The following is a 14,535-nucleotide window of genomic DNA, read 5'->3' as shown; positions in this document are numbered from 1 at the left end:
ACAGACAAAGGACCATGGAGCCAGTGTTTGTTTTATCTCATCCTGTTATTCTCTGCTGCTACCTTTCTTCATAAACTTCAAAAAAAAAAAAAAAAAAAAGACATTTTAGTATTAACAAGTCCATTTTCATATTCAAGCATCTAAACTTCCAACCTGGTGTCATTGTTCGCTGCATATTTAATGACAAAATTACAGAAAAATGTTTCTAATTTTTAAAAGTGCCACTGCAGGCGTCTTCATTTTCAAGTGTTACGGTTGGTTGCAGAAAGCAAGGGAGGAAGATAGAAGGTTGGAGAGGCGTCCTGAAGCTGCGATGGTATCAGGTATTTTCCTACGATCTGTACTAAGAGGGGTGGAGGAGGATCAGCAAGCGGCTGATGAAGACGTCTCTGTACCAGCAGGAAAGAGCAGCCTCGCATCGGATCCACTTTAATTAGAGCCTGTGCTCAACATTCGCACATGAAATGGGGTGAAAAAAAAAAAATGTCTTTCATGTGTTCAACATTAAACATTTTACTGTGCTGATGTAGTTCAAACACATTTTCTTTTGATTATCACTGGTGGCATTTACTTGTATTTAATAAGAACTTGTAGTAGAATGGAAAAAAAAAAATGCATCTCTAACAATTAACATGGTCACTATAAACAGACTGAATAACAATCATCCTTTCTCCCACTGAGTTCAATGCTAACCAAAAATGAATTAACAACCCTGCGGAGCTTTATACTGCTGAAAATGTTTTAATGGGTTAATGCAGGCATTCTTGCAGACAAAACTTCATCTTTTTTGCTTCCAACCATAGTAGTTTCAACATCAGGGTGATGCTGAATGGTGAGTAATATCATGTAAAAATGATGATACTCTTAATTTACAAAATCCTTTGAAGTGTCTGTCACACCACACTACATACGAGACGGACTGAATAAACATGACAACCCCCCCCATTCAAACACACAATAACATTGCCAGTAGAAGTGATGCTCAGCATCCTACAAATATCCAAGCATGTTAGAGTAAATTTTTGCACATACTCAATTCATTTAATTCTGCACAAATATGTCAGATAATTGCAGAAAATAAATTGTTAAAACAAAATTGGTACTTGGACACTTTCTTTGACAATAACATGACCATGCATTAGTCTCTCCACTTTTAGTTAACCACAATATATTGAGAATATATATTTGCAAGTTGGCGATACTAAGGAAAAAAATTCTTAAAATTTAATCTATAACAGTTCACAGACGTATGATCTGGAATATGTCGTTCAAATGGGAGACTGAGTAAATACTTCCAATGTTTTAATATATTAGGGCCAAGGTACAGACATTTTTCTGTCTTCCATGAATCCTTAGGTTTGACACAGGGCCTTGATAATGGCAGATTATTTTTTTTCCCCACAAATATGCTATTGAACAGACTTTCTTGTACACTAGTCTTCTGAAGATGGTTCAACTGTCATTTACATAGAAATGGTGCCATCAATATGGGGCATACACATCTTTTAAAAAGTGTAAAGAACTGACCTTGCACTGAAAGTGTTCATGCTTTTTAATGTCTAGTCACAAAACGGGCTAAACATTACAAATATATATAATATTTCCCATTTAGTTAAACCTTTGTTACGTTCCTATAGAACTCCATATCAAAATGACTATTCATGGGAACTAGTGCAACCTGGAGGAGGCCTGGTCTTTGTGACAAGGCAGGCACAGAGTAAAATAGACAAAGTACTCTAGAGCAGCTCCAGAGCAATGGCAGCTATATTAAGGCCATTTTTAAAATTACGGGAAAAAAACAGTAGCAGACAGCTTGACTTGCTACCCGGGTTGAACAGAATTCAGCTGGGGAAGCAAAGCAAGCAAGCAACACCGACTGAACCGATTTTTTTCCCCCAATGCATTGATGTCAGTCGTCCACGTGCCAGCCTCCCCACATTCCTGGCCAGAAAGCTCCACTCTTCTTTATTCAAGTGTGTTCAGTTTTGGTGGAAATAAGAGTGGTACCCTCGCTAGTCCTGTCTTTGTAAACCCATGCTTCACACCTCCAGTAAAGTCCTGGGGCACAGTCAGGCAGTCATGACTGTTTTAGACGCTTTCGGGGAAGACCAAAGGGTGGGCACTGTGCTGAAGCCAGGGCACGGAAGGCCTCGGCTACCAAGTGAGGATGGGACTGGATCATTGACTTCCAGCCTGCAGTCTCCATTATATCTGTAGCATGACTGTAAGCACAGGCAGAATGATGTTAACATCTAGACATAAGAATGTGCACATTAAAAATCAATAAACATAAATGACATTGTAATGACACAACAAATAAAGAGGACTTGATTTGTGAATTTCACAGTCAAATTTGTCAAAAAAGGCCATTAGTACTTTATGTACGTGGATAGGCTGAAATGAATGCAGGATTATTATGTCTTCATATATTGAATACAACAGAGACAGACTTAAGTTGAACAATTCAAAGTGCCCTTTAACAACACACTTCATCATCTGAGAGAAAAAGTTCCCATAGCGACCACCTCCCTTCTTTTTAAAATTCTACAAATCTTCCATTTCAAGGGTTTATGCAGGTATGAGTCTATTAATAACATGGATACAAAGATATGGGGCTTCAAACTGAAAAGGCAAATAGCACTCTGTCTGCCTGGGCTAAAACAATGAATTCTAATGCATCTGGTTGGGGGACGAGATAAGAGTATGTTATTAATCTTGTGTCACATATATCAGCTAATTACATACTTGCTATTCCAGTTCTTTCCATCTTTACAGCCCAGCTGTCTCAGGACACTGCACCTATGGCAAGGAGATAAAAAGGTAAGCATTCAGGGCTGGTAAACAGAAATGGCAGCAGGAATTTATCACCTGAGTTTTTTGTTTTTTTTTTTTGCAATACTTGCCTGTTGATAAAATCTATGGCTTGTGCTTTGAGCTGCTCGGCACTGTGCAAGTCTGCTAGGATGAGGGTGTCGGCCACATTCTCCACTGAAAGGCTGTTGCACAAGGCCTCTTCACACATGACCTTTAAACGTTCCAATGCGTACTGAGGTGGCACATAAACACACATGCACACACAGAGAAGCAGTTACATCCTGAATTCAGTGAGGATGCTCGTGCGTTGAGGTTTCGTCTCAACTATTCTAACAAATATTCAACCAGCAAGCTTATGTAACTTGTACTACAAAATAAAACAAAAAAAAATTACAAAATGTCCTCATTATTAGCATATTGATCAATTTAGAAAATTGTGATGACTGTGTAGGGACGATTAAGGTTATTGCTAAAAGTTCTAGTTCACTACTCTTAAAACTCATAAATCAAATAAATGATCATGTAATTCATAGTTTGCGCGCCTAAATTGCTTCACAAGTTATAAAAGTAATTATTATTGTTAAGGCATATCAACATTAGATGTGAAAAGTGGCTGAAGACTTTGTAGATGCAGTGGCAAATTAAGTTTCTTATATTCCATTTCCATGTTGTCTTGGCATATAAATTTTTGCTCATGATGTCTTAACTGTCTTCAGTACAGGTTTTTCAGAACACAAAAATTCAGAGTGAAGTTTTTCTTTTTTTAAAAAGACATAAAATATGCTTTCAGACCAAGATAATGGACAAGACATTTTCATTATTGCTACACGCCTGCATGGAAGAAAAACATCACTAACCGCATCCTCAATAATTTCTGTTCATTAGAATTAGCTCTTATCTAGCAGTCCCCACAGAAGGTGATTGTTAGTGTCGAGAAACATACAGCCAGTCTATGGAAGAGCTGTACTGAATATTTGTCATTGTTCTAAAAGTGCTAGAATGGGGTGTGTGTATGTGTGTGTATGTGTGGTTTTTTTTTTGGGGGGGGGGGGGGGGGAGGGGGTGCACAGTGAGAAGTCAACAATATTTCTCTTGTTTATCAGAAAAAAGTCACACTAGATGGAGGCTAAAAGAAAGACGGCAAGGAGCATGACAGTCTCACTTTATCTTATCTCATCATGACCATTTCAAAGATGGAGTGGCCTGATAATAATATAGACATAACAAAATACGACGACGATGATGATGATGAACAAGTCTGAAACTGCCATCAAATAACAAAGCCGACGTATAACTGAAATTACAAATTTTTTCCCATATCAATTACTTTGATAACAGTTGTCAGAGTGTTGTCCTCTGATATTATTGGCCAAGATGAAGAAATGGCGTTTCAATGATGTCCTGTCTGGTCACATCTGAAATCCAAAGCGTTTATGCCTGATCCAAACACCCTCACTCAATGGTACAGTGAAAAGTTGGCTTTTAATTCACAATTATTCGCCAAACAAAGTCTACAAATAAATGGAAAGGTTTTACTTTTAAAAAGTAGAAGCAGAAGAAAGTAAAAGGTCAGGACAAGTAGAAGAAGTCAGAGGAAGTTCATATTTTTGGAGTTCTTACTTTATCCGCAGCTGCCAGCAAATTATCTGCCATCTTCTCCAGGTTTGGGGCCTTCCCTGTGTAAATGAAGCCCATCATCTCCTTAAAGACATCTGGGTCCACGTCACTGATGTCAACACGGTTCTGCAAAAAAGACAAAATTATCTTTCATTTTGACTGGGTTAGGATGACCAACCAAAACATGATAAAAGATTTATGTGCCATTTTACTATTATAGTGACAAATGAACTATAAAGCAAACTAAAGTAAAACATGGCCTTTCAGAAAAGGCGATTACAAGCACTTATTCTTACCTTTTTACTTTCTTCCATTTCATGTTCAAACATAGCATTAAAGACTGGTGACCTCGCTGTCAAAGGAAAAAAAAAAAGTGGACACTGATAAATATATAAGCGCAAACTGACACCAAACAGCATCATATTAAGTATGTTCGCAAACCAAATTAAACCATGTTACAAAGGATAAAATCGCATATAATAGGACTTAGTTGGCGCACACAAAAAATAAACCAATACAACTAAACTATTACAACCCAAGAGTTGGCAAATCTTTAGAGCTGCAACTTTGTCAGCATTTCCCCGACTACTGCAGTTTACTACCATGCCTAATGGAAACAAGCTGGGGAGGAAAGCCAGCCTCTCAATCTCCTGGATCCTACAATCATCTGGGTCGGGCAGGGCCAAGCATGGCTAGTGGGGTGGATTAGTGCCCGCTGCAGAAATAGCTACAACAAATCAAACCAGGAACACAGACCCTCCATAGCCTTTCAAGGTGCTTTTGGCTTTCCATGAGAGGGCATTAAGAAAAAGCATGGCTGTGTCTTGCTGGAGTCAGTTGGGGGTCTCCTTGTTGCTGTTCGCTAAAGTGTCAGGGGCCAAGGACGGTCTTACCTGCAAGGATGGATTTATGGGCCTTGAACTCCTGCCCTCCCACATAGAGGCTGCAGTCTGTGAAGCGTGAACACTCCCATAGGTTCCCCAGGTCATCAGACAGCTGGCACTCGGGTACCTTCAGCATGTTCATGTTGGACTGGCCCGAAATGTTAACAGAGTCCTGGACAACACTTACCTAGACATGAAGAACATCACAGGGAGAACCACACTCTGAACAGACTCATCAAGGCTTAAGATTCAAAATTATTTCATAGCACTGAAGTGTTTCATTCACTATTTTAAATGTATTTAGGAATCTAGAGTGAGAGGTTTGCAAAAATACTTTCACTTCTGACCAAAATTAATTCACTTTGCTGAAACACCTAATTTATGAGAAAAGACATTTGACTTAAATTTGAATGCAATTTATTTCTCAAAGTCTCAGTTTCCATGAAAATGCTGAGCCTTTCTGGAACTGCTCTTTGGCGTATTATCTAGTCCTGCAAGTATTTGGCCAATTGCATTTACATCAAAATTCATTGAAAGTTAATTGAACTTGTCCCTAGAGAGAGTAACTGAGGAGAAATTCATTCTTCTTGACAGACTAAATTCAATTATATCTAGAACAAGTGTCAGTGTAAATGATGAGAAAGGAGGAAGCTTCTCACTTGCTATAATTTTAATGTAATTTGAAGCAAATGCCATCAACATATTTGTACTAAAATGGCACCACAGCTTACATTTAGGTGCAAACGTGCAATTCACCAATTTAAGAGACCTCAGCTGTGACTAATGAAAGATAATGGTGGAGGGACAAATACACAATTATCCGCTTACTATGGGAAAGATTCTGTGCAATAATTTTGCCAAAATACGCACAATTTGCCACAAACATAACAGCAACTCAGTAGCATGACCCTGGCTTGTTACACAATAAAGGAAAAAGGAGTGAACAAAAGCTGAAAAGAAATATTAATTATGTGGTAACACCAGATCTATGCAGCCATTCAGCTAAGTAATGGCAATAGCCAAATGATGTGATAAGCTGTGTTTGACAATCTAGCCTGTTTACCTTTACAGGGATGTAAATTACATTTCTTCTCACAGTTACTGCAGACAATGCACGAATAAGTTACCTCCAAACTCAAAGTCCTTTATATGTTATTGAACAACATGGAACAGGCATATTGACAGGAAGGTAGAGAAGAAGACAGAACTGAGAGACAGCTCCTTTCTGTAAGCAGATGTCCTTCCAATAAGAGACTGATTCAATGGGGGAAAAAAAAAACCAAACACACTCTTATCCCATGAACATGTCAATAATAAATTTTTCCCTGTCCACTTCATTGCAAGAAACTATGAGGAGTACAGCTCTATGCAGACGAGAACATAACAGTGTAACAATTACCTCACAAAACAGGGTGAGCTTGTCGTCTGGTAAGAGACCATTGGCTTCATCGAGGAGGAAATCTCTCCTAATGAATTTTTTGAAGCCCCAGTCTTTACCTTGGACAAATCTATATGCTCTTTGGCTTTCTGTAAAAATTAAAAATGTACATACATTATTATTATTATTATTATTATTGAGAATAAACAGAGCTTATAAACAAGGAGTAAAATTACATGCAAGTGCATGTGGCAATGTTTCTGGTTTCTTGTACTTACCCATTGCTTTTGTCTCCTCTCTTTTAGCATTCAACAATGAGAATTTGAACTTTGCCCTGACCTCGCTTTTTGGACAACTAACAAGTAGTAAATACAATGACAGATAGTCTTTGCTTTCATCATCAAGCCCCTTTGGATTGACTCGCAGACACCTGGAAGGTAAAGTGCACAATAGTAATCTTACAAACGACAGAAGAAATTACTGCCTCTTTCTGAGTGTAATTATTATTATTTTTGTGCTGCAATACACACACACAAAATTTATAAAATAAAGAAATAAATTTAACTTGTTCCCCACCAAAAAACAACAATTCATTCATATTCCTGTAAGAAGAAATGCAAGAAACTGAACGTGACAAATCTAATCATTTCAGATTAATCAAAAGATGCATTGAAGTATGGATGTGAACTTGCAAAACTCTGAAGATCTAGATTTAGTCACACGTTAAAGGAATTTGACAGCCACAGAAGCCCTGCAAATAAAATCAACTCTTGTGAGAAGTGAAACTCAAGCACTAACCATTTCATTTTGTCATTTGGACCAGAAGAGAAGGTTGAGCTCTTCAACACCTCTCCCATTTCTTCTCTGCAAAAACTAAAGTTGTTTATGGTCCACATGTAGGAAAACTTCACAACTTTGACCTTGGAACCAGAAGAAGAAACAAGCAGAACAATCAGAACAAAGCTGTTTCTTTCCTTTGTCCTTTTCAAATACAGTGGTAATATTTTACTTTCCCAACATCGATGTCACTTTGACTGAGAATTGATTGACAGTAAAGTTTCCATTGAAGTTTATGTTTTCACACTACAGTGAAGCTTGTCTAACTTTACCATTCGTTTCCACACCACATTACAGTAACTGGAATAACACTAATTTATTTTCTAATTCCACAAGAAGAGCACAGGTGTAAATTACTTGATGCTTGAGTTGAACAGAGCTAGCTAGCGAACATTGACACCTGTTCAGTTGCCAGTGACAGATCAAACTGAAAAATACAAATACATGGGGGAAAATACCAGTGCTCAGCCCTTTGACACAGCTCGGAACTAATTTAACAAGTTATTTTATTTCCCTTATTTCTTACCTGTGTGTAACACCAGCTCTCTGCCACAGGTCCACTTGACATCTCCCCAGGAGGAGGAGGGGTGGGAACCCGTGACATCACCGGCTTTGGAGTACCACTCACTCACGTCCTTAAAGCACTAATTGTTATAAGAAAGGAAGTATGTATAACTATTTTTGAACAAATTAAAATCATGAATTTCAGTTGTGAAATAAATTCAGTGGTTTAAAGCTTCTGGACAAAATAACCCTTGCAAATGAATTGTTAAGACGGAAAAATCCTTTCCAAGAACTCCACTCTGCTTGTTAATCATAAAAAAGTCTGCATTCTCAAAGCAAATTGAAACAATGTTGAATGAATTCAGTGTGGTTCACTGCACAAATGTAGTGATTAATGATGAATCTATCCATGCAACACATCAAATTATATGGTCTGTGTGATAATCAAGTGCTCCTCAAATGTGGAATGCATTAGTGTACAATTCTGTAAATTTGTAGTCTCTGACTGACCACACAAATGCACATGTTCACAGCTGTTCTCAACATCATATGAAGAAATACATTAAAAAAAAAAAAAAAAAAGGGATGGCAGTGATGATATACTGCACACAAAATATATTTGGGAAGTAGGGATAGTCTCAAAAAGGTCAAGACTTACTACATGGTGAGATGGTCAAATCATGATTTATAACTGTGACGTTGTCTGACATAAATTAAAGAGACAGACTGTGCTGTGATTTCAGCTAAGCCCATACCGACTTATATCATCAGTCAGAGAGAAAGTTAGAGAAGCTAGACTTTAGCCCCTACTGCAGTTGTAGTTGATGAGATAGAGAGGACAATACTCAGCAAAATAGCACCAGTTGAACTTAAACCCATGGTGCTGTGGCAAGTCCAGTGGACACACATTTTACCGAGTTAGCTACCAGGACACGACTCCAGACTCACTCTTGCACGCAGGTGGTCAGATTTCTGGTTATTTCTCTGCCTCCTTTAGTCATATTTGATAGATGCTGTAAAATATACTTTGATTGCCAATGCAAAAGTCCCTATCCATACAACATCCACTCATGAACCATGTTTACACCTGGTTTCTTTGAGGGGAAAAAATTGAAATGTCAAAGACAATGTACAGTTACCAACAGAGCAGAATGCAAATACCCTGCTAATAAAGTGTGTTTGCACCAGATACTCCAGAGAATAGACAGAAAAGTAACCTTTTCAGGCTTTTTCCTCTAGTTTAGTTGTAGTCAGAGAGAGAAAAGGTGACACATTTGAACTCAAAGCAAAGCAGCCAAAGCAAGTAGCCAAAATTAAACTAAGAGTGAAGAACTGCAACTAAGTTTCATGAAAAATTTATCAAGTTCATCACTTTTAAGAAAACTACATACTAAGGGAACTGTAGACAAATCAATTTCAAATTAATCAATAATATCCTCAACTTTTGAAGGTAACCAAATACACACTACTGTACATTTGAGACTGACAGTCTAAAGATGAAACAAAAAATGTTGCCTTATTTGTTACTAAATAAGAATTCTAAACTAACAGTGCCCAGTATTGTTAAAAAAAAATCCTGGAACTTAAACACAATAATGGTCAAACTACATTTCAATATAAACCCATTTCCTTCATTTGTTATATAAGGAAGCTTTTTGCATAACTAGTAACAATTCATTTTCAATGACAGAGAAACAAGGAAGATGAGCTGAGTATTGCATGTACGTGCATTCATAAAGTGGCAATACTATGATAGAGGCATACTAGAAAGAATATCAACATAGTACAAATATGGAATGTTACACGGGTGCAGCTAAATGTATGTATGCATAGTGCAGCTTAAACACTAAGTTCTTTAATGGCACATTATGCCAGATGGGGCAGTCAGCTAATCGCAAATTAACTGTGACACTGGGGAGACATTCGGTTACACTTGGTCTTTAGTCGCCACTTGTGTAATCATGTGCATAGATTTTCTCATAACTTGAGTATAGTCTCTGAGAATTAAGTACTAGCCACTGCCTCATTTTCAAAATAATCATAGGACGATTGGACACACATGGACTGCCATCTAGAAAATTCAACCAGAAACATCTTCAACTTAGTTACGAAAAAGAATTTTTCTCTAACACCTGGAACCAAATGTAGTGTACTGTTTTAGTCATACAATAGCCATGAACAAATATGAAATGCACATTTTCTGTAAAGCTTCTGAGAGGGTTGTACATGATCTCTTCACTTGACATGGGGAGTATCTAGACATTTCATTTCACTTTTCTTACTAAGTGAAGTTTATCTATAAGCCTCTAAATCATCCCTCCAATCAAGCCATCTCAAAGTAAGGGTAATTCCTGCCACCTTCAAAAAAAAAAAAAAAAAAAGGTTAAGATTGGACTATTTTCAAAAACTGGCAAATGGGGACCGATACTAATATTGCAAGTATAACAACTGTATCGTTATCTTAAAAAAAACATTTTACATAAATTAATATATTTGCACAAATACACTGCTTGATGCAAGAATTACAAACATTAGAGATGTCTCAAAGATGACATGCAGACATCAAAGCCAAAGCAAAGGATTACACCACTGGGACTACTGTTCTTGGAGCAGCTTTCTTCTCTAAAGACCACTTTTCTTCTCAGAGAATGCCCCACAATGTGATTTCTGATAATACATAACAGAACTATCAATTCTCTTGAGTAAATATGAATTGTTGGTTTTTTGCATCCTTCACAAATTTCTGGCTTTTTAACAGTATTTATAATTAAATTCTCTTTCATTGCTCTTTTGTTTTTTCAATATTCTATTTGAAGCTAAAAGTAATCAGACTGTGAGACAATGTGCTTTTGTGACCAAGAAAGCAGGGACTGCAAAAGGATATCCTGGTAGCTAATATAGTACTCACTCGAAACTGGGAAATATTTGGCAAATGTGGCCTTAAGGTGAATGTACAGACATTTGCTTGCAGTGATGAATCCAACGATTGTTTGTACAGTTAACTGCTGCCACCTTTGTAAGTAATGTTTGGATATGAAATGTGAATCACAGGTTAGGGTTAGAATAAATAAGAAGAGTTAAAAAAAAAAACACATTTTAATCACCTCTTGACAGGCTGAAATGTACAGTGATGGTGCTTTTCTAAGTTATCACAGGATCCTTCATGGCCCCATCTCCACGTTCCACTCTAGAAATAAAGAAACGGAGATTAGACCTTCAAAATTAAAACTAAGGGCTACTGTGCTAGTGAAGCATCTCAAGTCTGCCTTGATAGAAAGATGATCCAATTGACACCACTGGAAAGCTTTTAAACCATTCAACACTGACCAGACACGTTATTAGTGATGGTCAGGTACCAGATTGTTAGCTCACAATGGGTTGTGTGGGCTTCACGTACCTCGCCATGTTCAACGTTGACTGCTTTTTTCATGCCTTAGCCTAAAGCGTTGCCTCTAACTGATTGGTCGGGCCGTAAACCAGTCACTTAAATGAGCTAACTCGACACTCACCGGCAACTTTGTTTGGCTAACACGTTAGCTGGGTTGTGCCACCTCGCATTTACTACAGCAGAAGTGATGCTATCCGGAGAAGCAACGAGCTGGTTTGCAGTAGTTGAAAGTGAAACGATCGCATCTTTAAGCCTTGCACCTTTTGCTGTCGCATTGTGCGCTTTCCCAAATATAAACAGATGTGACTACAGCGAACACGGATAATACGAGAAATCAGCAGAAAGCAACAGCTCAATGTTAGCGTAGCATCAGTTAAAGTGTCAACACTAATTCCCAAACCATGGTGTGTCCTTTATAAACATTACATATAGTCTAATCAGGAATAACGTTAGCACTGCACAGGGTGCATTGTTAGATTTGGCAAATCTGACATTTATATGAGCAATACGTGTTTAGCTAACTGATGCTAATCTGGATGTTCTCATTAGCAAGATTAATGTTAACTTCACTTTAGCTTTACATCGCAAATGCAGCTAACACTGATCTGCTAGCTTGTTGTCAACAAATCCATCCACATCTTATCGGCCGGACTTACGTTAGTAACTCCTCTGCTGCAGTACTGACTAGCTAACGATACCCCAACTTAAACAGTTAATGTCCCGCATAGTCTCCGTGTTGCCCAGTGTTAAAACAAAGGCCCTTCACTGGTTCCTGGGGCAGGATGCTAACTCGCCAGGCTAACGTAAACCCTCACGTTTTGGTACAGCCTATTGGTGGGAAAACAACGGTGGCTAGATAGCAGCTAGCCCAAGCTAATCTCTGCAGTGATGCTCACAAAAAGTTTAAAAAGACACGGTGACGGCGTACCTTTCAATTTCATACTTCCATATATATCGGATAACGCATATAGCTTTGTGTCACACTCGCTCCTTTCACCCTCGGTCACTTTAAACTGTTTTTCACTCAGTCTCTCCACAAGGCTTCTTTGTCTAATTTATATCTGTGCTAGCTTACATCTGTCTAGCTGGCTGGTATCTTCACAGGCTAGAAAATACACCCACTGCGCATGCGCAAAACATTCTAGTCCATCTCCTTTTTTTCAGCTGACACACAGCAATAACAATAATAATGATAGTAACAATAATAATAAGAAGAAGACAGTTATATTGCTGTTATATTACACCCCCCACATACATACTCAGTTGCACTGATACTTCTGTATGTCATATTTATTTGTCTATTGCATTTACATGTAGAACAACTTGCCTTTTTTATGTGTATTTATGTAACTATCTCTGTGTATGTCTCTGTTTTCATGTGGGTTCTTTTTAGGTACATGAAAAACTTAAAAATAACTTCCCTAGAGGAGTAAATAAAGTATCTATCTGTCTGTCTAGAGGACACCAAAAATCCTTATCAATGTTAAAATCTGTAAATTTGACATTTTAGGATTGATGGTCTCCATCACTCAGCCAGACCTAGTGCAAGTGGCTGCTCTTTTTTGTACTCCATCTTCTGTAAATAAATAGATGATTAGGAATCTTCTTCTGGTGGGTTTGTTTTGCTGTTGAGATAAGGATTTTGATTATAGGTTTGTATTTTTGGTAAGAGATGATATATACATGGGGTACTGATTTTCAAAATCATTCACATCACACTTGAGGGTCCTCAAATGGGAGGAAATGTCAACATTGTGACTGTGGAGTAGGTGTTTTCATCATGTGCCCATTATGTTTTCATCTATCTACAGCCAATCTACATACAGACCGAAAAATAAAATAAATAAAAGAATTTAAGTAGATGAAAATCCAAATACAGCTCATTCTCAGCCACTGTCTCTTCCATCTGCTACTGATGTTTCTTGTCTAGCAAACACAAAGAATTTTGGGTAAGTCATTCCCTGAAACAATATGCCATAAAGACTCCCTGTAGGCCTCTGATAACTAATTCCCTTTCAGATGGATGGACATTGTTCTGCTCTATGAGCGATAAATGCCTCCTCAGCACCAATCAGTCTACATTCATGGACAAAATACAGTACAGTCTTTGGATTTTTGCGCTTCACAGTGACAAAACACCAAAACACCTCAGTGAGCCATTTTCAGCTTGGTTAAATATACTGTAAACACAGCAGCAAAATGTGACATTCTGATATTGGGGCCCACATCAAATGTCCTTAATATCATAGCGGCATTACAGTGACCCATCTTGAAGTACAAGGGATGGATGATAAGATCATAGTTGAAGAGATAAAGGCATACTTATCTTGAATTTAAATCGGCTTAATTTAAGGGCAGGGAAACAGGCTGTGCCGAATGTGTCTGCAAACAACAAAGTCCAGCTATTCAAGAAAAGAGCTGGAGGGGCTCAGGAATGATCATTTTAATTGGCTGTATCTGCTATTCTTTTAAAAGTGCCTGTATTTAATTAATGAATGTGAATAAAGGTGTATGTGTACATGGAACATTGCATCTTTTAGTTCAAAGCATTTTTGTTTCAAATCAGTTTGGCTGTTGTGTTTCTATTCTTAGTACACATTTGGCTTCAGAATGAGTGACTACCTGCTCTCAGTCTTTGTCCAATCTGATATGAGATATGTTCCTCAAGTATTAATTGAGGTATGCATGAATATCTCCTTAAACAATGGCTGTGGCAGTCCCATCTAGAGCACTTTTTTAATTAAGAAGATCTCAAAATACCACCAATATTATTCCTGACAGGTATTCAATGCCTTTGCTGATGAAGACTGATATAGACAGAACTTATGAGCACAGCAAAAAAAAAGCCTCAGTGACAAGACGAGCCCCAGTGACCTTATCAGAACACGGTCATGGTGAGAGAAAAATGGAGCCTGACATTGGTAACATTCTTCTTTTTTTTTTCTCAGTGACTTGGAAATCAAGTCATCATACTGAACAAAGGACAGAAAAGATGAAACAAGATGACAGAAAAGCCCAGCGATTCCAGTTAAATCTAATTTGATCAAATCTAAGTAATAAAACACATGGTAATACCCAAGATGTTGAGAGGAAAGATATGGAAAACAACCATA

The 14,535-nt window shown here is 37.8% G+C and overlaps 1 protein-coding gene across 3 annotated transcripts; it reads right to left on the bottom strand.

The window, feature by feature from the left end:
* Positions 1-497: 497 nt before the first annotated feature.
* On the bottom strand, positions 498-12,508 carry spopla (speckle type BTB/POZ protein like a). 3 transcript variants are annotated; one of them, XM_029530292.1, is made up of 12 exons: positions 12,351-12,508; positions 11,139-11,221; positions 8,057-8,174; positions 7,492-7,613; positions 6,972-7,123; positions 6,715-6,842; positions 5,325-5,502; positions 4,728-4,783; positions 4,435-4,557; positions 2,904-3,046; positions 2,746-2,799; positions 498-2,222 (listed from the first exon to the last, which is right to left on the bottom strand). In XM_029530292.1, the coding sequence occupies exons 3-12, from the start codon at positions 8,132-8,134 to the stop codon at positions 2,078-2,080; spliced, it is 1,179 nt and encodes a 392-aa protein (XP_029386152.1). In that variant the 5' UTR covers positions 8,135-8,174; positions 11,139-11,221; positions 12,351-12,508; the 3' UTR covers positions 498-2,077. The 3 variants fall into 3 exon arrangements, with proteins under 3 accessions (XP_029386152.1, XP_029386154.1, XP_029386153.1); XM_029530294.1 differs by lacking the exon at positions 12,351-12,508 and adding an exon at positions 12,079-12,312; XM_029530293.1 differs by lacking the exon at positions 12,351-12,508 and adding an exon at positions 11,432-12,020.
* Positions 12,509-14,535: the final 2,027 nt, after the last annotated feature.

Source organism: Echeneis naucrates, chromosome 21 (genome assembly GCF_900963305.1).
Source record: "Echeneis naucrates chromosome 21, fEcheNa1.1, whole genome shotgun sequence".
Taxonomy (NCBI): Eukaryota; Metazoa; Chordata; class Actinopteri; order Carangiformes; family Echeneidae; genus Echeneis; species Echeneis naucrates.
Note: the sequence above shows the minus strand (reverse complement) of the source record. Positions and strands in the feature narration are given on the sequence as shown.